At 41.0% G+C, this 27767-nt stretch overlaps 1 protein-coding gene across 1 annotated transcript; it reads right to left on the bottom strand.

The window, feature by feature from the left end:
- On the bottom strand, positions 1–26993 carry CAPRIN1 (cell cycle associated protein 1). The gene is given in 20 exon segments (XM_032692382.1): positions 1–2207; positions 2746–2809; positions 3208–3308; positions 4286–4354; positions 4357–4410; positions 4413–4478; positions 5225–5375; positions 5588–5737; positions 7774–7835; positions 8269–8377; positions 8472–8627; positions 13098–13184; positions 13271–13323; positions 13987–14124; positions 15202–15284; positions 15394–15404; positions 15406–15633; positions 17202–17288; positions 18147–18209; positions 26679–26993. Coding segments are annotated over 20 exon segments (2019 nt in total). The 5' UTR covers positions 26901–26993; the 3' UTR covers positions 1–2142.
- Positions 26994–27767: the final 774 nt, after the last annotated feature.

Below are 27767 nucleotides of genomic sequence, written 5' to 3'. Positions count from 1 at the left end.
TCAGTTCGACATTAAAAGGTTTGTCTTTTTATTTGTTTCCAGTTAAAAAACAGTTGGGACTATTATCTCAGTAATAACCTCCTAAAAAAGACACAGAACAGCAACTTCTCCCCGGCTGCAGTTTTTGGATTGTGATACTGGTACGGAATGTTTTTAGGCCTTGACTCAAACTGCTGCTCCCAGACATCAGCACCGTTTCAGGATGCCTGGTGTGGAATATTGTCTTCACAAACTTATCACTTCCCGCTGCAAAACCATTTTTCATTTGTGCTCTTCACATAGGACATGGAAAAGTGAGATCATCACCTATTTGTATGGAGTTCCAGGTTGTTCCACCACGAAGTCAAAACATCTGACTGCAAGTTCTGAAAGTTCTGAGTGAAAACAACCTTGAGTTTTGTATAGAACAGTTAAACAACACGCTGCTGTTCCTTAATTTCACCTTTCCACAGGCAGGAATTATTTGATGAGCAATATTTAACATAGAGTATATAGCACTTTTCTTCTTGCATGTGCTACAGAATGCAACAGAACTACCAACACCTCTATGGAGGCAGCATCAAAATATTCTCCCCACTGCAGAGAGAGTGCATGTGCGCAGAAGGCAGGCACAAGTGATTTTTCCAAGGATTATACCACAAGGATGCAGTAAAACTTGAGTAAGACTTGTTATTTTCCAGCTCCCGGGCTTATGCCATTGCTTTTATACATCGCTGCCTTGACGAAAAGGAAAAGTCCATAAAAATAAAGGTTTCCCAGAAGTCACAGCTAGTAGAGTAAAACCAGGAAAACAGGAGGAGGGTTTACATCTAGTCAGGAAAAGAGACTATTAGGGAGAAAAAAACCCCAAACAAATAAAAAACCTTATGAAATGTCACCCCATCACATGGAATCTGTTTCAGTCGTTGAAAACCAGTGTTCCAGGATACAATTTTTATAAACATGTTTTATTTGTCTTGCTTATACCATTAGAACTGTAACTGCTGGCTGTCATTTCCCTTCAAAGGGGAAATCAACTCAAACACATACTGGTGCTTTTCAAAAGAGAGCAATTAAAAGGGCAGCAGCAGCAGCGGGCATTTGAGATTTCTTCAAACCTTCAAGGCTGCAGGAAAGACAAAAGGACATGTGACCAAAAGTGTTATGATTATCCATTAGAGATTTCCATCAGTACCGGCATCAGTTATTTAGGTGATAATACAGCAAGGTCAAGTATTAGTGACAGACAATGTGCAAGTCATAAGGAATGATAGAGAATACCAATCCTTACAAAAGTCATTGCTATCAAAAGAACTTAAAAGTGTTTCAGAGAGATACCTAAATACTTCACATCAAATATACAGTGGCCATCCAGATTATATCTCACGTTTGTTGCAAAATTTTGTTGAAATGCCAAATCAAAGCTTTGTTTGTTTGTTTTTTTTTTCCTTTTCTCCTAAAAAAAAAATAGTTACACAGTTACATTAGCAGTTATGCAAGCGCTCTTAAATCCTTAGCCACAGGAATCAGGGCCCTGGTGATGAGGAGGCTGCAGCTAAGGGTGCTTCTTTGTCAAAAACTGGCTCTAAGCCCATCTGTCTATTGAGGGCAATTGCATCACTACACATCTTTAACTGTTCAGTGCTTCAATTTAATAAGAAAAAGCTGAAATGCAGTTGCTCTACCAAGCCACACTTCACCTTTTCCATCCTTTCATGGGCACATTAAGTTTTGTCAACTGCCACCACAGTAAATATTTATGAATTTGCAGATTTTATCCCAATTTGTTAAATCGCTTTTAAATGTCAGAAGTGAGTCTTTACTTTTTTCCTGCCACTTCAGTTAACCATGGAGATTGGATCACCCTGGAAATTGCCTTTTTTTTTGCTTTACTCTTAGCAAGGGTGAGGAATCTGAATCTCATGTGCAAGGCTCAAGATGATGCTTAGGACAGAACATGCAGAGTAAACGTTGTTTCGTTCCTTTCAATATCCAGGTAATATTAAGCTGGCAACTGTAGTCCTGTCATTATGGGTAATGAAAATAGTCCCTTTACAACAAACTTCCTGTAAGGGAGAACAAATAGATAATAACTCTTCTGGTAACATGTATTGTACACTGGCCAGCGTGTTTTTGGCGTTGAATGTGATCCTGTGAACGTGTTTAATTCACTTGCTGAGCGTTCATCTGAGGCATCCCTCTGTTTGGTCTTGGGGGTCCTCCACGACCTGGGAAACACAAAAAGGGGGTTGAACTATGAAGTCTGAGCATTTAAAAATATTCCTAAATGTTCTGATGTAAACTGTGTAAGAATTTCTTCATTACAATTGGGCTTCCTAAAATATATGGCAATAGTAATCTAAATAAAATTTAAAGTTCAACTACAGCCTCATTATGTCTGTGGGTTTTTCTGTTTTGTTTCCTAAGGCTTTCATTAATAAAAGGCAGGTAAGTAGTTCTGCTAAATTTGAAGTGTCAACAGCAATTGCTGTTTTAGCCTCTTTTCCAGGAATTCCTCATTCAACAGCCAACACAACTTCCACCACAAGTTCAAAGGATCCCAGTACAATTCAAGTCAGCAGGGTCCTCAAGAGGTTCTCCAAGACCCTGCTCAAAAGCAGGGTCAGCTCTGAGGTCAGAGAAAGTAAACTTCACTTGTGAACTGCTGAGTAAGGGGTGAGGTTGGTTTCTAAATCCAGAACTCTGGAAGTTGGATCAAAAACTTCCATTCAGCCCAAATCAATTATTCACTACTCAGGAAATTACCTCTAGGAGCTCCCCGAGGTCCACTTTGTCCAGAGCCACGTTTGAAATTCTGTTGATATCCATCCTGAGGCAAAGAAATTAAAAAAGTTATGACGTAAAACATGGGCACTGTTATTAATTGCAAATAAAATAAGGAGTTTTTAAAGCAGCATACACTGACAAAACATCTGTGACTTCAACATGCAGCATTTTATCAGTCTGCATTAATCTTAGAAGAATTAGTTCTTACTTCTACTAGTGCCTAGCAGCTGTAATAAAATGTGCAATGACAAATGCTCTCTCCAGTTACAGGATGTGTTGCTCAATATAAATAAGAAATGTAAATAGATGTATTTAGTGTTTAAATTTTTCAAACTACACTGAGGTAGTTCGTGTTCATTACCAATAAAAGAAGTCCCTGGCAGAGTTTTCACTAATAGATTTGAGTGCTTTTGTTTCTTCCCCCACACTGTGGTCTCTTACCCGCTGGTAGTTTGAGTAATCCCGAGGAGCATTGAACTGGGGCTGCGTATAACCACTGTTTGGAGTGTTGGAAAAGGAAGGACGGTATCCATCATATCCCCCTAAGGAACAGGGCACAAGTCTTTCACTTGAAAATGGGAATTTACTACTTGACTTTCTACTACTATATAAAGAAAAGCAGTAGCGGGATTTTAACTAAACCTGAGCAAAAACCCCCACCCCTTTAGCAAGGGTTTAGTTTACCTGCAAGTCAAGCAAATGTTTGCAACGTCAGGGTTAATACTATTACAAGAAACAAGAACAAAGATCTAGTAAGAACTAGGAGGAAAAAGCAATTCAGTGCATTTCTCTGGTAATCTGAGGTTTGATTTACAGAATATTCAATCCGGAACTAACCATGATACTAGGATCTGTATCTAACAGCTGTGACCGCTGCACTCATACTACAATCAGCTGTATTTTTATTATACAGGTTTCTTCTCTATTCCCCAGCCACAGGAGAGGAAAAGAACGTGGCAGATAGTACCTGCGTCCATTAATCTAATCCCAGAACACCTGACAAGGAAACCATCTCTCCCTCCCATTCTAACAATGACAGCCACATATAATCATCTACAGGAATCATGAAAATTCTCTAATTTACTCAACTACAGCGTCATTCCTCCACTCCTGTCAATTCTCTCAGAGTAGTGACTTTGACACTGTTTTGTTCTTACACTTCTACATTACCCAGTCTCTTCTGACTATGGTCAAACACAGAACTCTAAAATACACTTCTACCACAAATGGAAATAAAAACATTTTTGAACCATCAACTAGCATTTAAATTCCTCACTTGAAATTCTGTTGGATATTTCTGTTATTTGCTTATACTTGCAGTAAATGCCTAATACATCTCAATATCCTCATAGGATATCCAAACACACATCTAAAATTAAGTTGCTTAACTAAAGTAAGTGGGTTTTTTGCTACAAATTTCAATATCACATAGAGATACTATCACAGTCTAACGACAGCAGGTCAGCTTAACATTTGCTACAGAGATGCACATTCAGTGAGTGCTTGTGCAGCTGCTCACCTCTGAATCCGTTGGCCGGTCCCCTGTAACCGTTCATGAGCCCCCGGGCCCCGCGAGATCCCCCACGGACACCCCTCGGCTATTGTAGTAAGGCTGGCTGTTCCTGGGAAACCCAGTGCTCTGCTGGGAGGCTGCTGGTGGTTGCCTGCCACCTGGTGAGTCTGGTCTGGGGATCCATGGTAAGTACCAACCACTGCAGTGCAATGGGAGGGAAAAAAAGTAGTATTAAGTCTGTATTTCTTTATGTTCCCACATATACTCCCTTCACACTCAATATTCAGTTAGAGAGGAAAAGGATCTGGCTCTTCTTTACTCAATACCCAGTATTGTTAGCACTTCACCCTTGTTAACTCTGTCTGTCTCTGCATCTGCAACTTTCATCTCAGTGGATTCTGGATACAGACTTGATTTTTTCAAGCTGCTACCCTGGAAAGCATTTTGCCTGCTGAATTCAAACCCTGTCTCACTGATTTCACCAGAAGGTTCTAGCCCTTTGAGAACCTTACATCATCTGTGAGAAGGAGCCCACATTTGCTCTCACTTCTGCCTTACTATTCTATCTCCTGTATAAAATGCCACCTCAAATAGCATAGTTTTTTTAAAAGCAAGTTTAAGGATCTTCCAACCTTGTACTCTGCTCTACTGCTTCCACTTTAAAATAATCATGTTCGTGCTTTTTTTAAACCCACAGAAAACCCAACTGAATGGTAAAATTCTTTTTAACAGCTGGAGGTAAGATACACTGAATTTCACTCTCTGTTGGATATTCAAGCTGAGACAGAGTAACAAAACTTGGTATTGTCAGGGGAAAGCTTTGCAAGCCTAGGAACATTTGAGAACATGTGACATGCTTCGCTCCATCCTCTAGGCCTTCACAGCCTGAGTACCTGCTCTACACTGAGGCTGTTGCCATTCTAGCTTTTGCTAAAAGAAGTTTACCTGTCTGGAGTTGTTCTTGCTGAAGATCTGATTGTTCTACTTGGTGAGGTTGACTGGAGAAACTCTGGTTGTAACTGGCCTGGTACTGATTTTGCTGCTTAAGGGTTTCTGGCTCATTAACAGGAGGAACGGGTGCATTCATGTTGAATACCTGTAATGGCAGAAAAATGGTTCTCTGGTCCAATTAATCTTTACAACTTTTCACATAAAGTATCAAAGTCTAAGAGATGTGAATAACCAGACTATTCTATGCAGCTACATGACTGATTCCAACAAAATGAATGACCACCAAAACAGAAGAATTAATTATTTGATTTACTTTACATTATTTTATCTTTTTATTTATTATTATTATTTACTTACTGTTTGCATGGATTGGAATGGAGCTGCATTGACGTTGATTCCGCTGCTATGCAAAGGCTTGCTGGATCCAGCCTGGAACACCTGGGGCTGGGATGCAGTGGGAAGTGATGATGAGGAGGGGGTCTGGTCTGCATTCAGTGACATTGAAGCCTAAGAATGAAAAGAAAACAACATTTTAGCAGCTTTTGAGATACCAAAAAAAAGTGGCAATGCCTGAGCTTCAGCTCTACAAATTACTATGTTCTACTTCAGCTCAACAGCATCATTTGCAAAAGCACAATAAGAGAGGAAAAACCTTGCAGCCTTCTCCCTTGTTGACTTGAAACACAACTACAAAAACTTAAGAAAGGAAATGTATTTCCTGGGCTAACTGCTGGCCAATGTAAAAAGCAATTCACATTTCCTAAGCCATCATCAACACCGACACTCACAAACTAATGCTGGCACGCTGAATGTAACTAAACCATCAATCTTGCAAATTAAGCCTTACTATGAAGGACTTACTGGTCACAGACAGGCTCAAAATTCTGAAATTAAAGGGAACTGGAGCAGCCCTACTAATATGCAACTAAAACTACCGCTTTTTACAAGGAAACATAGACTAATATTGGTAATACCTGCCAGGAGAGTCTTTCCCACCCCTCTGAAACCTGACTTGGCTGAATCTGGTCAATTGATTCTTTCTGTGACCGTTGCTCTGCTGTGTGAGAAGGTTGATACATGTGTTGAGAGGCTGTATATCCCTCCCTTGTAGAAGAAATCAAGGGAACCTGACAAAATAAACCCCAAAGTCCCCAAAAGTCAGCTGATGCTCACCCACAGTTTTCTAGAAAGTATCTGACAACCCCCAGCATGAGTGGTACTCTCTAGTCCAAGTCTGTAGAGCTATTAAGTACTGTTTAACCAGCAGAGTTAACCACCTCATCTTGACCAACATTCTAATACGAGCTCAAATAGAAGTGGACAAGTGCTGGTTTCCCATGGATTGAATCTGCTCAGTCCTCTGCTCCTTTAAAGAGTCCAGTGAAAACTCCAGCCAGCAAAGCAGAATACTTTGCATTTAAGGGCATGAGGATTTCAAGAGGAAACTGATAATAACTGATGGGGGTGTTCACATCATGTTGGAATGTTCAGAAGGAAAGACTAAGTTTAGCTACTGCTTGTAAGATCCTCAAGAGAATCACTGGCAGCACTGGCTGAGATAAGGAAAATAAATTTAAAAAAAAAAATCCCACTGGATTAAGTCACAGATATCACTTAAAAGTAAAATAAAAGCCAGTGCAGAGAAAACCCTCTGCCAAAAGAAATTATTCTACGTCTACAAAACAACAAAAGGGGAGAGCACCAACACTTCAGGAGGTACTTACAGAGGAAACTCATGAAAAAACCCTCACTCCTGTTCCTGTATGAATGCGTGACTTAAACCTTGCAGCTCTATCTGGACAGGACAAAGCAGGCAATTTATACTGCCAATACTCTGAGATACAGAAGCTATCCAGATTTCTCCTTTGGCTTTCAAATACCTACAGGGATCACACCCATTCCTCAGAGATGCCACACACAGCTTAATACAAAATGAGGAAGTTCTTTAATCACTAGACAACTCAGTAAGAAACTGAAGCATCTTCACAAGAAGGGGACCATTTATACAGTACAGAATCAAGTTTAAGAGGCCCTACTTAAAGCTCAACTGAAAATACCATTCAACTCCAGTATAAAACACAGCCCAAAAAGCAACTGGGAATAATCCTTAACAGAATAAGTGAATAAAACAGAACAGTTAATCCTTTAAATCTATTCCTGCTGACACTCACTTGAACAGACACAGGTTGCCCTTTAACTAAGTTATTTTGGTTTTGGCCTTTCTGTTGCAAATAAATAAAGGACTACCTGCTTCTAGCTAAATTACAAGTATTACTACACATGACTTAACATCAAAGGGAACACTACTAGGCAAAGGTATGACTCCATTACTGATAATCTGCAATGTCTGCAGAGCACAGAATCTGTACCTAGTAACGCTTCTGAGCAACAATGCTGAAGAAATAATGGAGATAACCAATTTCCCAAAATTAGAACTTTTAACTTTGAGTTTCTTGTACAGTTAGGAATTAAAATCCTTTTGTAACAGTAATCAGGCTGAATATAAAGCTCAAATCCAAAATAAAGTGTACTAAACATTTTACCTGTGTAGCTTCTGGTTGCACAGGAACTTGAGTAGGCTGGGCAAGTCTTGACTCAGCATGAACTGAAAGAAAATAACTTCACTTACTATACAATCAAACCTTTTACAGAACAGCATTACTATCATATCTGCTTCTGTTATCTGAAAGCCAATCATCATAAGATGATGAAGCCTTTAGCATGCTAAAGCTATACTCAAATTACCAACTCCATGCAAAGAACATTTTTTCTAGTTGTCCAAAATAATCCAAAGCAAAACTGTATTTTGCCCATTAAAAAAAAAAAGTTTCATATGTTCCACATTTCTAAGCAAAACCTATAAGCAAGTGAGAACTAGAAGACTAAAACTAGTATACCTTTCTGAGAAAAACACACTTGACCAGGATTGTACCATTACTCGTGGTGATCCTTTTATTCTGCAGCAGTAACTGAAGCATTTTTAACAGATGACTTGCAGGTTTCCCCAATATTTATGTTTAAGATTTACCATTACAAACCTGGAGGGCAAACCATTTGTGGCATGTCCAAACTCTGTGCCGGGTTCATGGGCTGTGCAGATACAATGGCAGGATCAAGTGTTTGGTTCTCAAATTCCAGCATGGAGTCCTGAAGGGAAAAAATTAAAAAGCAATTAAAAAAAAAAAAATCAAATCCAATTTACTGTCTGTTAAAAATACGAGCACTCAGAACAGAGAAATACCTGCATGAAGTTGTAGGGGCCCTGCATCTGTGCCATGAGGTCCTGTACTCGCTGTCTTCTCACCAGAGGATCTGCCTGAGCCACAGTGGGGAGCGTGTGAGGTTCAGGAACAGGAGGAGATGTCGCTTGTGTCTGTTGCTGCAGCGAATTTACAACCTAACAAGAGACAAGCAACCAACTAAAATTTCAGCTCCAGTCAACACAAAAGTGACTTGGTAGTTCTTGGAATTTATGGCTATTGCCTAACTCATTATGGATGGAATTACTGTAGTGATGTTGAAGAAAAGTACTACATCCTACAGTCATGCCAGTATCAGTGGCAGCTACTGATCTCAGCAGTCACAGGATTATAGTGCTCTGTTTTCTCTCCATCTACTCTTTTCCCCATTAATAAAACGTTTGTTCAATACTAGGGGGATTTTTTATAGCAGGATTTGAGACAGCAATTTATCAGCATTTGGAAATTTAAAGAAAGGTGGGGAGGAAAAAAGCTTCAGAAATATGCACAAATGGGGAACAATTATTTTAGTAAGTGCAAGTGGAGCCAGAATTTTGGGTCTTTTTAAGACTTCAAAATGGTCAATTTTCATAGCCACTTTTATCCTAGCAAACTGATTTACTGTCTCAGGGAACAGCAGGCAGCATTGCATGACAAAGATTGCAAGGCAGCACCATGGGGGGACACCAGAAGCCCAGAAGCAGAAGCACAACTCGCAGTGGGCAGGAAAGCTCAGATTTACCAGACAGATTCCAATATGGCAACACATCAAATGTGCAACAAATACCACCTTATCAGAGACAGCAGAGCCACCAGGAAAGCTGGACATGAGCAGCTGAGAACATCCATCATCAAAGAGTTTGAAAACAAACAGCAACAAGGACAGTTGAGCTGCACAAAGGAGCACTTGGATGTCCCTAAACCAGTTTTGCTTTGAGCAGCTCCCAGAATACAGAAGTGCCCTTTTCATGTCAACAAATGTCCTTTAAAAACACCATTGTCAATAACTTGTCTATCACTTCTCTAGTCCCATGAGTTTCTAGTATTAATAATCTTCCAGATAAACAGGAATGCCTTAAACTTACAGTTGCACAGGATATAAATTAGGATACATGCACCTCAAAGTTCAAAATATTTATGTGAAATACTTGATTTCTCATTAGAACTGCAGGAGACAGACTTTTCTACAGTAGCTGGGACACATGACAAACCAGTCCTATTATCACAGGTCTGAACTTTAAACTTCAAATTGCCACTAAAGCCTGTACATTTTTTTAATTTAGATTTCTCAAAGAAACACACAGCATCTTCCAGTATTCCTAATTCTTGCTCACACTTCCAAACCTTTTTTAGATAAGACATTCTGCACACGCAATTGCCTCAACTCCAGTAACTTGATCCCTGACCAAATCCCTAGCCATCTGTAACAGAAAATATCAACAAAACTAAAAACTAACCACAACCTATAGTCCCTTTTCAAGATTCCCTCCAGATCCAAATCACTGCTATTAGCCATCCACAGAGAAGCAATTTGACAAATCCCATGTAAGTACCAAGCACAACTGCTCTGGTCTATCACAAGTTTCACAATCTTAACTGTTTCCAAATAAAGAAATAAAAAATTATCTGAAAATGTTATTCAGATCACATATAGAGACCTTTGGCACATTACAGAGTTTGAAAGTCAAAGAAAAAACACAAGCCAGATCACTGGGTGAAACTTGAGCTGTAAAACCATCAGCTACTTGTCTCCTGCAAAATTATTACCAAAAATACTCTCGATTATTTAAGCAATATCATTAAACTTATGAAGTCCAAGTCATTCATAACAATCCAGTATCTTCGGGACAAAAATACAAGCCGATGGAATTGTCAACAACAAACAACAGGGACAAAATGTTATCATTTTCCTTTTTCACCAATAGTACAGTACGAACTTCAGATGGTGCTTCAGATTCTAGATCATCTTTTTCATCACTCCTCTTTAATGTCAAGAGGAATCGTTTAGGGCCTATTCCTTTAGTCTTATCAGCACCACCAGGTACTTTGACCTAGTACAATCATAATAGGATGAGACTGCTAAATAAATTTCAAGATGAGTGTATTCAGTTGCCAATGGACAGTTCTAAATTTAACAGCTTTCTAACAGTGCTGCATGAAAAGGTACAGAGATTACTCAAATAAAAGGATCATTGCTCAAAAATCAAATTATCCCTGACCATGCATGTCCATTGATCCTGGGAACAGTGCAGCACAGCACAACTTTATTTCAGGAGAGCTGAACCTGTCAGCAGGATAATATTTGACTCAAATTGTAGGCTCCCCTCTGACACCCTGCCCTTGACACCGGCAGCAGAAAGAGCCGCCAGACACAATAAGGACACTGACAGGGGGAAAGGGAAAACCAGAAGCTTAATGAGACCACAGACCAACCAGAATGAACTCGTATTCTGGCAGTCTGAGAACAGGTTCCAATTTGACAAAAAATCCATCCAACCAACACTCCATAATTTAAGACAGAGAATTTGCATACAACAGATTCAGGTTATTCCTTATTAAAAGAAGGACTTAAATAAAATCAATTAGAAGCCCACCAAACAACAACACAAAACCCCATAAATACTATTACCAGTAAAGGACATATTCACCAAAATGAGAACATCATATAATCCAAATACACTTGGAAAATTCACAAGCAAATTCTTTAATTCAAAACTTCAGAAGGCCCATACAAAAAATGTCCTGTGAGACACCATCACTTCTCAAACTACAAACATACCACAGAAATCGTGACTGTATCCCATCTACTGAAAAAGAGATGAGTTTATGATATCTTTCCTCCTCAGGAACAGCTATGGAGATTTTCTGAGCAAATGTTCTCTTTCAGCTTCCAAAATTCCCAGCTATCACTCTGTTGATGCCACAACCATCTTGAGCTGATGAGCACAAAAGCTCTGTACATTGTGCACCACGAGCTTCCCTAAGGACCAGTCAGTTGAATTCCCATGAGAAATGGGACTGTGATGCCAGTAAGGGCAGTAAAACCAATGCCAAAGGCAGATATTCTCAATTCCCCCGTTTATGTTACATCTGAGAAAATAAGGTTCTTAATTACAAAGAAACAGTCTTCAACTCTCCATTTTTTACATGATTCCTTTTTACAATGTCCAAGATACTGGGACAGAAAGGACAACCTCAGTGTATATTCTTTGTATTGGTCTATGAAAACAAAGCTCAGACAGTGCAGACTTAGCAGACTAGTAAAGATGCATGAAAAATGAGGAGCTTCTGAAATCTGAAATACAAATTTACAACCTGAATTGTGTCTTCATCCATAGCATTAAGAACTACAGAGAACTGAGCCACTCTGGACACTTGGTGTAAACACAAATATACTATGGGTGTAATTAAGTTAGATTGAAGTCAATCAATTAATAATTTTAAAATGCTGGGCCTTTTAAGAATACTTCAATTGAGCAATGACTTTTATGTGTGGCTTGGAGGGTTTCTTCAGTTTTTTAAAAAGACTTCTTAAAACACATTCAATAGCAGCGATATTTTTGGTTTAAGTAAGGGAATGGAATACTATGACAATAAACTATCAAACATTCACATCCATGACAAAGTTGTCTGGTTAGTTCTAGAAACCTCACACCCATCCTTAGTTAAATCTTTCAGTTAAATCTTAGTTAAATTTCAGCCCAACTCCATGTAAAATCAGGCAGGATCAAAACGGCTGCTCTCTTTTTCACCACAAGATGCTGAACACTTACTCCACTCCTACACTTAAAACAGCCTGAAGACAGCAAGGAAGAGTCTAAAAAATTGACAATCTGGACTTTGATGGTAAAGTGAATGAAAAAATGAAATTTCCAGCACCTGAAAGGTGCTGTTCATAATTGTTTCTAACAGATGGACACAAATCAAATTCCAACATATTAAACATTTGAATGACTCCATGGGACTTGTCCTTTCCAGCACATGAAGAACATAAATTCTAGAGCATAAATCACTAAACTGGGAATGGATCCCAAACCCAGTGTGCCACAAACACCACAAGTGAACAATCACTCAACTGCAAAGAAGTAACAAGTGAAATACTTGGGAACTGTAGTTCTTGGAAGCAGAGACGACATACAAGCATATTTTAACATAAATTATGCACATAAGCAACCTGAAGGAGGTTATTAGTTGAATTACTAATTTCAGCTCCCTCTCCATGGACCTGCTCAATGAAAGCACAACTATGCCATGCTGTCAGCAGCTGGGCAGATAAACCTGAAGTTCTGTATTAGCAGCTAAGTTCTCCTAAAAAAAAAAGGTTTCAAAAAACTGTTTCAAGTCTTTTTTTTATGCCCAAGACTTTTAAGTCCTGTTTTCCCAAGTAAGCCACTAATGAACAAAGTTCTCTGTAAACATAGCCAGAGTGCATGAGTTTATATCTTTTTATTTTAGTTACTCCTGAGCTAAATATGTAATTAAGAATGAGTGGTGAGTCCAAGCCTACTTAAATATATGTATTTTTTTTATATATTGGGGGAGAAGGGATGCAATACTAAAACCTCTCATGAATTGTGAGCCAGCAGAAACAGGGATTGCAATTTTACCTGCAGTACACAAGATCTTACCTCAACCGTTTCAACTGTCCACTCATCTACCTGTTCCTTCTCACTACTGCTGAACTGAGCCTCTGCCATGAATTGTCTGTTTACATACTAAAATAAAAATAAGAAAGGGTATGAAAGTAAAAGTAAGTGGCATTAAAGGTATACAAAATGACAATCTTTCCAGTGAATAATACCTCAGTTGATTCAACTTCGGTTGGTTCAGTAAATTCTTCTGCTGCATCAGGTTCTGTAAGAAAAAGAAATACATAATTTATGTGGGGAAAAAAACACCTTGTATGAGAAAATCAAACAAGAAAACCAAGCAAAAGACCCAAAGAGAAGACACCCCCCCCCAAAAAAAACCAAACCCAAACAAACAAACAAAAAAACCAACCCCAACAAACCACAACACAATCCCACAAAAACAAACAAACAGAAAAACCCCACCAACCACATATGTTATAGATCAAGAAGACACAAAATTAGATGAAAAATGCTCTTCTTGTATCTAAGAATGAAGAGAAAATGTCAGGGGCAATAACGGAGAACTAGTAATAAAAAAATAACCTCCAAGTTTTGAATTAGCAAGAAAAAGCCCACATTAAATTCTTGCTGGGGAGAGTCATGTTCAGCTACCCCAAGTTTCTATTTTCTCCATATTCAAAAAGGAAAGAAGTAATGATTTTTTCTTAAAATTGGATACAATATTCCCAAGTTTAAGTGTGTAAGCTTAAGACTTTGCTTCAAAACTGTTCCCTCCTAACAAAGGATTAAACCGGTGGGAATGACCGAAAAATGGGAAAGCCTCAGGCAGGCAGAACTTTAATTTGCAATGTAATCATTGTGAGGAACCCAGAGACAAGCCAGTACAACACAAACACCTCACTCCCAGGCATCCTGATGCTCTTACCAGCCTCTGCCACAGTGTCTTCTACTGCAGGGGCAGGTGCTGCCTCCTCCTCCTCACACAGCCCATTCTGGTGGTTGTGGGTGCTGTCGAAGTAACTGGTCTGAAGGATCCGTTCAACCACCTCCTTCAGGGCTTTGTCTAGGAAAGTGCAAGTGAAAAATTAACACTAACCCAATCCTAATCATCTCTGCCTTCCTTCCCTAAGATCAAAGAAATTTTACTACCCTTTTGCTGGGGAAATGTTGCTGTCCCAAGCTAATGCATGACCACTATTATTACACGACTTCTTACTAGGTTACATTAAATAAATCGATAAATAACCCACTTTCCTAAGGGCAAGAATAACCTTAAGAGCACATAATACTCCTCAGAAGATTTGTGAAACACTTCGAAGAGGTTTGGGGTTTTTTTTTCTTTTATTCCTGCTATTAAAAAAATCATCTCTGGTTGCTTAGTCTTCAGTTTGGAAAGTTTTCAAAACTCACTGAACTTTCAACTGTCTCTGACTTGTTTGTAATTTCCTCATTAAAAAAATATTACTGTAAAACAATTTCTTACAAAACAAATTTACACAGGTACCACCTTTGTGAAGGTTCTTCCTCTGTGGTGAAGTGGCTCAAATCAGCCTTTGAAAACAAAACCACTTTCATTCAATGCCTTAGATGAGTGGCTGGGCATCTTAACCCAAAAGAAATCAGCCACACTGGCAAGGCAGCATTATTGGAGATTACTGTGGAGATTTTTATTTCTGCAAAAAAGCAGACTACTGGCATGATCACGCCCTGGTCTGCAGAGTTCATCAATGAAAATATGGCAAAACCAGAACGCTTTCTGCAGGAGCCAAGGGAGAGAGAACATCCCACTAATGAAGGCCATTAAAGTTTATGTATTAAATGTTATTGACAAAGCTCCTTGTTCTCACATAGGTTTCCAGAAAACAAAGAATTGCTACTAAGCACCACCAGCAGCAGAATACTGCTGAAACAGCAGGTTAAATACTGAGTAACGCTGTGTCAGTATGAAAAAAAATACCCTACACAGTGAGCCCACACTTCAGAAGTTATTGTTAGTCCAGCCAAGATCTGAAAAAAAAAGCAGTTACTCTAAAAACTCACAAAGATAAGTAGATGTCTAAGTTCTCTTATATCAGAAGTGTATTGTAATTCAAGCACAAATTCAGTGTGCTGTCTCTCTTCATAGTGAGGCTACACTTACAGGTTGTTCCACAAACTGGTTTTTCTTTCCCTTCCAGTAAGTCCCACAGGTGAACAGATGCTTGCTCATACTGCTCATTCAACCTTAAAAAATAATTAGTAAGAGTTAATTTCTTACTAAATCTTTCAATTACTACAGTAAATACATGAGGTGACTGACAATTAGAAAGAAAGCTCTTTGCTGTAACCCTACCTCACGTTCATAGTCTCGTTCAGGGTAAACCAGCTTGTAGAACTCATCCAGCATTGTGAGCTCCTCCTCTGTCAGCACTGGGACCCCACTGGAGCCTTGTTTCAAGTCGCTGCGAACTTCATCGTCCCCCAGCTTCTCCAGAATGAACTGCAGCTCCAGCACAGTCTTTAAACGCTTCTGCTCAGCCTCCTCCCGCATCAGCTGCTCCCTGCGAGCTGTCTTCTTTATTGTCTTCTGGATCTGAGGGATCCCAAGGGAAAAACAGATTGGAAATGGCTTTTATTGCTAAGAAAAGGTACAGAGATATTCACCATATCCCATGATAGGAGGAGGGATTCATTGGAACTACCAGGAGAGCAGCTTAAAACAGAGAAACAAAAGTATTCTTCGTTTTTTCGCGTACTACAGGAGGGAAATCATGGAATGTTTTGCCATGAAAGGCAAAAGGGATCAGCCAGTTCAAAAAGGGTTTAAAGAAATTCTTGGACATGAGGTCCCCAGTCAGACACTACAGAGAACAAATCTGCATCTACCCCGGCATTCTCACAGATGCTGGAAGGGAGTGGATGACAATCATCAACATTGTGCTCTGCACTGAACCTTCTAAACCTGCAGTCACAACACAGGTCTTAAATGCAACACTAGTCTGAACCTACAGGATGTTTCCTCTATTCTTAATCTAAGTATCCCAAATTCAGCTTGTTTCCTTTTTTGCTTAAATCTTCTCTTTCCAAAAATGTAGCTTGTGACAGTAACTTTCTCTCTTTGAAACATCTAAATTTCTTTTTTAACATCAGACATATCTTAAAATCAACTGCATGAGAACTAACTATAATCAGGAAAAACTGCAACCAAGTTTGAAAGCAGAGCACCAATTTGGGTTCACTGACTGCTGTCAGCTGACCAGGGAAATACCTCAGGACAAACTTGTCCAGAAAAGACAAGTTCTCCATTACTAACATTCCATAAACATAGATGGAACCCTCATGCAAGAAAAGCAAAGGAACAGCTTGGCTTAGAGTCCTACAAATTTACAGCCAGAACGAATGGAGAAAGCTGTTTGTAACACGTGGATGCTGATGCCCTTCAAATTATCACATAGTCTGTTCACAAACTAAATACACTCATTAGACCAGTCTGCTGCACCAACACCCACTGCACAACCAATTCCTCCAGCGTTTCTGCTCTTTCCATAACTTTTTAGAACTGAATTCTTGATCACACCTATTCTGCATCCTTGATGAAACACCAACCCAAAAGATTACTCATTTTACTAGTGTTCAGTTCCTTTATCCTTTATGAAAATAAGATTAATCTTGTCTCAGACTATAGTTTCAGACTATTTGCAACTAACAAGACAGGAAGAATCTTGTAAAAAAGGAAATGCAATGCTTTCAAGTGCTGAGACTATACCATGTGGTAAATCAAGAAATAAAAGCCCTCAGTCACCTGGCAGAGTTAGAAGCAGGCCTGTGAAATCCTTTCTTTAAGAAAATTGGCAGCAAGTGACCACCTATAACATTGCATGACAGACCTGTTCTGTGATCCCACTGTTTTCAACACTTATTTTTCTGTCAGAAAATTATCTTGTTTCCATACATTTATGTAGTGCATTAGGAAAATCTTTCAGAAATCGTCTTCAGAAAACCTGACACCAACTAATATATAGAATAAAAGAGTCAAACATACAAGAAACCATGACTGATTAATCTCTGTAAACAGAGGTGACTACTGACTGCACCAGTGAAAAGGAGTTTAAAGCCCAAAGGTTTGGAAAACAAACATGGCATGGCTTGATCTTTACTTACATCTTGGCTCAGAGCCATGAAACTCCTCTGCAGTTCTTTAGCAAATTCCAGATTATTTGTCACTTCCTGGTATTTTGACACTGCATCCTTAAAAAAAACCCAGAGAAAACCACAAGTAAATGTAAATCATCACAAATAGGAAAAAAAACCCACAGACTTTTAACAAATAAATCCCCACATTTTTAGTTTCTAAGTGAGACACAGCATCCCTGAATGGGACTGCAACTATGGTAAGTAAAATTTTGATTTTCCTGGGCTTTCTCAAGTCTGGCAGTCAAGATATTACCCTCCTAAAACTTAATCATGAGCATCCCTCCTCAACATGACACGTCAGTTCTCTGCCCTGCTCCTCAAACAGCAACCTTTATCTTCACAAGATGCCATTACAAAATAAAAATACACAGATATTTCAGTTTTCAGCTGGCACAGAAGGGCCCAACTGAGGAAGCCCTGGCAGATGAAAAGAGCACATGGACCAAGGGAAGCAGCTCATAATCTTTTAAGTGTCAACAGCTGCAATAGCTGCAAGTACCTTTTATTGCTTCACTTTCTCAGTGTTAAAAGTCATCAAGAAAACACTGTTGATTACTGAGCATCTGGTAATCTCTTCAAGTATCAATACGTATACTTGCATCACACAACTGAATTTAAATTCTTATTTGTTCTGTATTTACAACAACTGCAAAACTGCTGTTGAACTGAGCTCTCCAAAAACCTACTTTAAGAACCAGCCCCAACAAGAAGAGAAGCAGCACAGAGCTCATCTAGAGCTCCACATCTGCACTGAGAGCTGGGACAGACACACAAACAGAGCTTATTATTGGTCTGAGCTGCATCTCTAACTAAACTACACAGGGGAAGTGAAATCCATTCCTTCCCTCCCGTGCAAGAACACAGAACAATTTAACAGAAATCTGGATAGTATGTTTTTGTTGTTGTTTTTACCAGTTGATCTTGATTCAGACGTTCTCCCTTGTTCATTCGTTCCTGGTAATCATCAAGTTTGCTCTGAAAAGCAAGAAAAACACTGTTATGAAGAGTCTAAATCCAGTTACTGCCTTTTTCTACTTGTGCCAACAGAATTATGTACTGTAATATTCCAGTAAACAGAGTAATACCTAACACAAGCATGAAACTGTCATGTAAAAAGACCACCGAGAAAAACTGTCTTCTGGGTTAAAAAAATGTAAATACTTCCTAAGGGATAAATATTTTAACCTTTATTTGGTTATCACAGTATGTCTTCATGACTAGAGTGAATTTCTAAGGAAATACACATTCCTGCCAAAGGGAACACCACTCTCATACACATTTCCTTCAGTCTTAACATCAGAGAGCTGAACTGAGGTCTGAGTTAGAGCACATTACCACTGTATCTCTACACCACCAAAAACATGACTGCAAACCTCCACTGTCAACTCTATTAGGATTCAGAACTGTAATTCTCTGTAGTTGCATCAGTTAAAAGAGCTGTTAAGAATTCAAAATAGTTTCTGATCCTCTGTGAAGAATGCCCACCAACACAATTCATATTAATAGCTCTAAAACAGTTTCCTTCAAGAGCATTAAGGATTTTTTTTCTTCATGGGAAGAAACTGAAAAAGGAATCATTAGGCTAATTTTCAGCAGATCTAATCTGCTTAAATAGAAAGTCATGCAGAACACTGACATGACCAAAAAAGCAGGTAAAACTCCTGCATGCCCAACACAGAGACTCTACAGGCTAAGGAGACAGGGTCTTCAAAAGGAAGTAAAGTCTATAAGAAGGACATACCTAATTATTAACCTGTTTTCATCATTTCTGTATTATCACACAATTGTATTTTGCATGAAATTTGCCTTGATCTAATAAAAAAGCTATTAAAATGAATCCTTAACTATTATCTTCCCAATCTAGCATAACGTGAAAAGTGAGAGGAACACCTAATTTTTGATGTGAAAGAATCAACCCCTTGATGCAACCACTGTTTTAGGGTTTATATTTCCCACTGAGTGACTTTTTTTGTTGTGTTGCTTTTGGCCTTTGTTTCATTTTACTGATAATTTTTTAGTTATTTCAACTTTTATGCTCAATCTCAGATCTTACAGAAAGTTCAAAGTCTGCCAAAGTTTACCAGAAAAGCCCCTCTTATAAGCTATTTGATGCCCAGCATCACTTGCTGAAATACAAGCACCCTTATGAGACTCAGGCCTTTTGATGTCACCTAATGCCCAGTTTATTTCTTTGGAAGTCCTACAGGTCAGATACAAAATTTAACTTCTTCATCTGATAGATGAAAGGCAAAGTCAAAGGAAGAACTTCCTGAGCTTCAAAAATATATTACTGGGAATTTCCTGCTGGGGACAGACACTACATGGTAACAGTTGTTAAAGACAGCAGCCACAGTTCAAAACACATCAAAAAAGTAGCCCTGAAGAGCATTTGCCACATTGCAGATCTCCCACAACAGGAAGTAAGGTTAGTTTACTCCTCTCCACACTGATTTTAGAACAGATGCTGACATGGTTGGGCAATCACAGAACAGTTTCTCATCATTTCTGAGCGTGGTTGAACTGTGAAGCCAAAAGGGAGGGGGAAAGAGCTCCAGAGCAAAGCCAGGCTTACCCAGACCATCCCTGCCTAAGGGGGCTTAAATCCTACAAAAACTGGCTTGCACACAAGGAAATGTTAAACTAAGCTCCTACTCACTTGAGTCCCTGACTCCCCTGCTGCAGATCACAATTCCCTTGGTCACACTGATGCAATTGTTTGGGAGGCTGCACAGTAAACACTGCAAGCACCAGTTTAAACAAGGTCTACAAAAATGCATTAAACAACCCCAACAAATGCTGTGAGCCAGTCTGCAATACAAACCCATAAACAACAGTAAAACAAACAGAGTAGAATATCATATTCCAGAACACTACTTTGTTCGAGAAAACATATATTGCAAAATAATGCTGCAAAGCACTCACATAATCCATTCTGGTGGCTAAGGGCATGAGGGTGGGAAGAGACAAAAATCTCCTAAATAATTACAATTCCTGTATACTTTTCCATGCTGCTGCATTTCAGCATAGCTGGTGTTTCAGATTAAGATATTGCAGTAACATGTTAAACAATGCACAAGGTTTTCTTAAATGGTCAATTATTTAGAAATCTAATGTAAATGCTTTGCTTAGTTTATTCGAGTTAAAAACAAAGGAATAGAAGAAAAGTTACTTGTCTTCACTTGTTCTTCATTAAAACATTCAGATGGGAAGGTAAAAGCAGAGGAAGGAAAGCCCTGTCAGCTGCAATGCAGAGGACAAGCAAATGTGCATTTAGTTGGACATTATCACAAAGATCCTGAATGCCAAGTAAGCATTTTCCTATCATCCCAAAGACACTGTGAGATCCAAAGGCTGCATTACACACAAATATTAAGTAAAATGCCTCCTTTTTAATCTCTACCAGCAACTTAAGAGCAGCATTAGTGCTGTAAAATAACTGCAGTAAAATTCCTCCTTAGCAACCTACTGCAGTGCCTGCAAGAGGGGAAGATTTTCCTGATTTTACCCCCTTACAGAACCTCACCCTCACTCACTCACTCATCAGATAGAGATCTCCAAGCATAAAAGCTAAACCAGCAGAAAAAATAATAATCCAGTGGCAAAGTGAGCACATAAATTGTGTATTGAACAGCTCACGAGTCAGTAGCTCCCAGCTGTACAGGAAGCAAGCCACCCTGCTCCAACTTTTTCCACTGAGAAAACTCAAGTATTCTGGAGTTTCCTGGGAGAAAAGCACTACAAACAGGCTCCCAGGGGCAGGGGGAAGGTGCTGGTGTTCCTTGCTTAACTATGCCCTGGATTTTACTTGAATAGGAATCCAAAATTCAGTTACTTATTGTGGCAACAGACACCTTCCCCTCACACCCAAGTTCTCTTTACCTCCCCTGAATTGCCTCAAAAATGTCATCCTGAAGTGAAAACAAAAAAATGCAGTCCCATAACATTACCTTCCAAACCAACAGTGGTTTTAAAAATGCTGTGCTTGTACAGTCATTTACAGTGCTGTGCTCTAAACTGGATCACTGGAATCACCAGATTAAAAATAACCCTCAAAAAAGGGGGTCAGGAGCAGGAGGGAGGCTCTATATTTAACCAGATATTTCAGTGATATGGTTATAGCAATGACAGCAGCACAAGTGTGTGTGACAAGGTGCTAGGGGACAAGGTAACCTCTTCAACCAGCTGGAGTGACCCTTTTGTAATGCAAAGTTCACTACAAGCAAAGAAAAGATGAAGGGGACATTGCAAGCCTGTTTTCTGAGATATCTCAAAACCTGCATGGATGCTTTTGACAGTACCAAGCAATGAAGATAATCCAGAATTTAAATTAGCTGTGTAATACATTTTGCACTGAAACAAAAGAAAAGCCAAGTTACAAACCAGAAGTTTATTAACCTGTTCTACATCTGTACATTGTAATTTCTCTGCCTCCACCATCACCTTCACTCATTCATCTGTTTAACTTTGCAGCAAAAACTGCCCAGAAACGATCAAGTGAAACCCCAAAACCAAATCAGTCTTTCCATTGCCTCAAAAAAATAGCCAGGGAAAAAAAAATCAAAAAGATAAAACACTTAAACGTATCAGTTTAATTAAACATGAAGTTGAGAACCTCTCAAAACCCACCACAGCTCTCACACTCACCGTCTGGATACAATTTCTAATTATATATACACCCCCCCCCCCAACAAGTCCTGAGAATCTGTTTCAGTCCTGAGTTACAACCAAGATGTAAGGATGCAAAAACACCAATAGTCCAGAACACAAAACATTTACAGGTCTCCTGGTTAAACTGAATTTATTTTTGAAATAACAGTTGGGGAAAAAAACCCATAAGAGCATCTGCAAAGTCTGGTAAGTTTGACAGCTGAGGAAAAAATACCTCCACACTGTATTAGTTTGAGACTGCAGTTTCATGAGCAGCTTACCCCAGAGGGAAAAAAAAAAAAAAAGCTTTCTCAGTTACCAGAATTAAATCAGAGGAGTGGAACTCCAAGTTTTGATATTCTTTCCAAACAACCATCATACTGCATTTCCTACAGAAACTAGGAATCGACAGGGAAGTTGACTACATTGCAAGAGACCCGGAATTTGCTCGAAGCATTATTTATGTTCAAAATAAATTGCTTTTACAACAGGAAGTGAGTTCTAGAACACAAACAGGGCTCTAGAACACAAATGGGGCTCTCTCAACACATTGTGTGTCTTTTTCTTCTGAAAGAAAAAGCATCAACAAAACATCAAAGCAGCATCTGAAAACCTTTAACCAGAATGTGTTTCACAGCTTGTAGGACTCACCACGTATCCAGTTAACACAAGTTGCTGTGAGACAAGTTAAAAGCAAAACAGACCACACTGAAACCTGGAAGCACCAACCACCACATGATTTCACAGATAACCTGCCTGGATTTTCACACATGAAGCTTGATAACCAAAGCTGCTGTCAAGAGAGGTTTCAAAGATTCAGGCTTTCAATATATGATTTCAAACAAATTTTACAAATTTGTTTCAGAGTAATATTTAATTTCTAAAGATAAATTCCAAACCAAGCTTCACAAGGAGAGCTTCTGGAGACACTCATGTGCCTGGAACATCCAAGTGGCCCAAATAGTGGTCAAAAGCACTTCAGAAAGTTGCTACCAATGGGCAATTCAAGTGTGGCACTTCCTGTCACCATAAACTGCACCTACAACGGCGGAAAACTGATCCCAGCTTTACTGGAGGTTGCTGTTTCCCATGGGAAATCCAACATTTTATTGAACCAAGTCAGATTCTCTGCTGCTACATGAGAATTCCTGCATAGTAACGACAGCAGCACTTGTTAATTCCTCATTTTCCACCCCAGTCAGGGTTACACTCAGTAGGAAATTCAGTCAGGCTGATAAAGCAACAACAGTTCAAGTTACCAGCCCCAACCAACATGGGCCATCTTTCCAACTTTGTTGAGTTTTTAAAGATCATGTGCTTTACCTCATATTTACAGCTGCCCAAGACTAATCTCTTGTGAACACCTGCCCATACCCCAAATCACGTGTTAGCAATAATTGTTTTGCCCATTGGGCAGAATATTTGTTTCATCAACTGTTCTTATACAGCTCATGCTCTGTGACACAAGGTGAAAGCAAAAATAACCGAGTTTTTCTTTTTTTCATTCATCACTGGAACAAAACCCAAGTTCAACCTACATTCATTTGGCTTGGAATTTGGAAAGGTTTTTCCCTCTAAAACAAAACAAAAAAAAAGGTGGGAAAAGAAGAAAATAATGCAGGTCTTAATGAAGTATTTTTCTCCTAGGCAGGATTGTAACCTCAGACACCCAACAAACACCGGGAGGAGTTCAGGTAACTTTTAAATTGAGTTTGTCAACATACACTCGAGTTGCAGGTTTGAATCTTCTGTAGAGAAAATATCCCTTTGATTACCCCCTTCCATCCACACACAAATATCCTGTCATCTAAGAAGAGGAAGAACGCAGGAGAGCATTCCTGTCATCTCCAAATACAAAGCCGTGAGGGGAACACAGACATTATCAGGCCATGTTTTCACATCCATTTATGAACAGCAATTCAGTTTACCCTGGTCCCTTTTAATGTAAGCAATACTCATTCTTTAAATGAGGTCGCTTTTAGGAAAAGAAAATGAAAGTGTAACTAATAATCTTGTATTTACAGTTTATACAGAAACATTCAAAATAGTATAGAACAAAGCTATAAATATTATTTCACTTTTTGTATTGTATTTTGGTGCTTTTGCCATTTTATCCTCAGAGTTTAGAGGTAAACAGGACACTAAATTTCATTCAAAAATTCTATTTTCTTCATAAAGGGTGACCTTTCCTCAACTAAAAGCTACACACTCATATGATCTAAAATGTAAGATGGTCCCTCTTACAGAGCAATCATTTTTCATCCTTCAGAAGGATACGTCCAACTCAACTATATTTTTGTATTCATTCTCAAACACAAAGCTCTCAAAAATTCTCTCTTCTGGCCTTCATTATCAGCTGCTGACAAAGAAAGGATTAAATGTTCACCTAAGCACAAGTTTCAGTGAGATTTACTGGATTTCTCATCTGTGCAGCATCCACTGTAATTTTACTTCCTGAATGGTTAAAAAAATTAATATATACTTGTCCAAAGATTCAAAATAAAGGAAAACAAATGAATTTGTGTACACTTACCAAGAAGTAAAATAAAAATACTGAGGCCCTCATGTACAACAGGCTTTGTTTTAGGACACAAAGCCCTCAATACTCTTTAATAAAGAACACTGATTTACTACAAAACTCTTGACTGAGGAATCAAAGTAGAGGCTCAAGCCCAAAAATTTGTAGTTCTATTTAATACACCAAGAACTACTGACTTCCGTAGTGCTTATCTGAGTCCTAACTCAGTAAGTTTCCCAACTTCAGCCCATTAAGACTTAGGAGTCTTTGAACTTTAATTCATCCCTGTGAGATCACATCCAGGTTTCCAAAACTCAGCCATTTCCTCCTCTTTAAGCCCACACTGCCCAGCACAGAGTACCCCCAAATTGCCTGAAGTAATTTTAAAGGAATATCTTCCAACAGAAGTAATTTCCAGGAAAAAAGGGCACTTTGTCCCCTTTATTCACTTGCTGTGACACTACATTTGTACCATGGAAGTTGACTAAAAGTACACTCAGAAAGGAAGGGTTAAGCCAAGTGTAAATTAGGTGTAAATTATTTATTTTCAAAGGTAAATAAAAAACGCTGCTCCCAAGGAAAGCTGACCCTCTCACCAATAACACTGGGCTTATCCTCCTGATTACTTCAAAGGACAAAATGTTCACCTACTAATTTCAGTTTTTAAAATACACATTTTTAGCATCATATAAGACATTTTCAGAGGATTTTTGAGCATGTTGGCTGCAACAGTAATTTCAATCCATTTTTTTTAATTGAAACAATCAGAGACATAAAAATCTGCTCCCTTTCTTGAGCTGAGGACCAGTATTGTGTGTGCACATATCCACACGTATTAATAACAAGTTTAAAACACAGATGCCGTCCTGTGTACACACAACAGTATTCAGACAAAGATCTAAAGCTCCTCGTACTCCAAAATTTATCTAAGAGCTCCTGGCTTGCTGCTTTTGGTCGTTTCATTATTAAAATGTAGGAAAATCCCCTGCTGATTTTTTTAAGTGGGATGCTACACTACACAGCATATTTGTAAGTGTATTATTTATACACAGTATATTATTTACGTACAGTGTATTATTTACAGGTAAAGCACAGCTTGTTTCATTTACAACTCACCTGTACACACTGTTTTACTTCTAATATTCCCCCTCTGAAAATACTTTATATGATGCTAAAAATGTGTATTTGAAAAACTAAAATTTGCAGGTGAACATTCTGACCTGTCCTTGGAAGTAAATCAAGAGGATAAGCACAGTGTTACTGGTGTATCAAATACTAGTCTGGGCTACTACGACCAAAAGTGCTAGTTAAAAGAAAAAGGGAAAGTTATTTTGCCTGTTTACTTCTAAAGACAAAAATAAAAATAGGTCTATGACACAAATTATTTTTCAGTACAAAATTATTTTCAGACACGAAATCATTTTCCACCAATCCCTAATTTCAGCTTGGTAATGTGGTGTTTCGAGGCGAGTCTTTGGGCTCCGTGTTAGTTATTTTACTGACGGGCAGCTCTGTAGGTTGGAAAGCCCTCAGAGGTCTAACGTGGAGCGCTGGCCCAGTGTAAAACATACCCGACACGTCCAGGACCCCATTCCTAAAAATAAGGCGTTGCAGGCGGGCCGAGGCCGGCGGAGGGCCGGGCTGAGGGCGATGGCGGGGCGGGGTGGGCTGTGAGGGCTTTGTGAGGGCGGCACAATGAGCCAGGCCGGGCAGGCCGGGCCGCCGCCATGTTACAGCTCCGCTCCATGTGCCCGCCCCGGGGCACCGCTCCCGCCGGGTTCATCCATCCCGAGCGCTCCATCCGCCGCACGGAGCCCGGATAAGGGGAGCGGCGCTGGGAAAGGCCCCGCCGCCGGGAACAAAAGGCGGAAGGAGGGGGAAGGGAGCGGCGCCGCTGAGGGGGATCCGGGCGGCAGCGGCGGCGGCGGGGGGGGGGGGGGGGGGGGGGGGGGGGGAGAGGGAGGGAGAGAGAGAGGGAGGGAGGGAGGGAAGGAGAGAGGGAGGGAAGGCAGCCGCGACTCCTCCAGGCTGTGCCGATCGGGGCCGGGCCCCGGGGCAGCGGGACCCCCGCGAGGAGAAGGGGACAGGCCACGGGAACGGCGATCGCCCTTCTGGAACCTTCCTGCGGGCGGCCTCTGGGGGCCACGCCGGGAACAACCCGGGAGGGCTCGGCGGAGGGTCCGGCACAAGGGAACGAAAAGGAACAGGCCGGGGCAGCTCCGAGGCCAGGGGCGGGCAGAACGCGGTGGGGGGAGTCAGAGGGGGACACGGGGGAGCACCTTTTTCTTCTCCAGGTTGCGCAGCTTCTTGTCGATCACCCCCAGAATCTGCTTCATGGCCTCGGTCTGCACCGTGGTGATGTTCACACCCGCCGCCGCCGCCTGCGGGGCCGCCGCCGCTACCGCCGGGGCGGCCTCGCTGCCCGGCGCGGCTTTGCCGGCGCCACCGCCGCTGCCGCCGGTGGTGCTGCTCGCCATGGTGCTGTTGGTAGCCGAGGGCATCTCTGTGAAAGGAGAGACAAGAGGAGCGGAGAGAGAGAGAGAGCGGCGGGCGCGTCACGGGGAGAGGAGGAGGAGGAGGAGGAAAGGGGGAAAGGAAGAGCGCGGGGATGCGCGCGCGCACGCGGCCGCCGGGGGGGGGGTCTCCCTCGCGCGCACGAGCCGCACCTGCCCCGCCCCCCGGGGCGCGCGCGGGGCGGACGGCGGCCGCGCGACCGCCGCGCGCCCAACGGTTCACTTCCCCTCGCGACACCCCCCAGCATTCCCCCCGATCCCCGCCCGGAGGGGCCGCAACGCCCTCCCCTCACACCTCACCCTGAGCGCGACCGAGCCCGCGGGGGGGGGAGGGCACACGCTGCGCTCGCGCCTCTCTCTCTCGCTGTGTTAAGGAATGGCCGCCTCCGCCGCGCTCCGGCCCGCGCTGCTCCTGCTACACCGCGGCAGGGAGGGAGAGAGAGAGGGAGGGAAGAAGGGAGGGAAAGAGGCAGCAGCCGGCGCGCACGCCGGCGCGGGGAGGCGAGGTGGCAGCGGGGGGCGCGCGGGGCCTCTTACCGCCACGCGGCGTGCCCGCGGAGAGCGCCTGGGCGGCTCCCCGAGCGGAGGAGGCGCGCCAGGAGGGTCCTTCAGGCGCGCGGGGGGCGCCCCCCGCGCCACACACACAATAGGCGGGTTCTCCTCCACCGCCGCCCTTTCCAGCAATAAATGTGGCTCCAAAACCTGTTTTCCCGCCCTTCCCATGCCCTAGGGCATGTCACAAACCCGGGCGGCTGTAATTGGCCCGTAATAACCGCGGTCAGTCACTGGGAACGGTTGCCTCATTTGCCTTTTGCTCAGGGATTTGTGTTTCCAAATGACTGTCCCTACAATCCC

This window comes from Chiroxiphia lanceolata, chromosome 6 (assembly GCF_009829145.1).
Source record: "Chiroxiphia lanceolata isolate bChiLan1 chromosome 6, bChiLan1.pri, whole genome shotgun sequence".
In the NCBI taxonomy this organism is placed as follows: Eukaryota; Metazoa; Chordata; class Aves; order Passeriformes; family Pipridae; genus Chiroxiphia; species Chiroxiphia lanceolata.
Note: the sequence above shows the minus strand (reverse complement) of the source record. Positions and strands in the feature narration are given on the sequence as shown.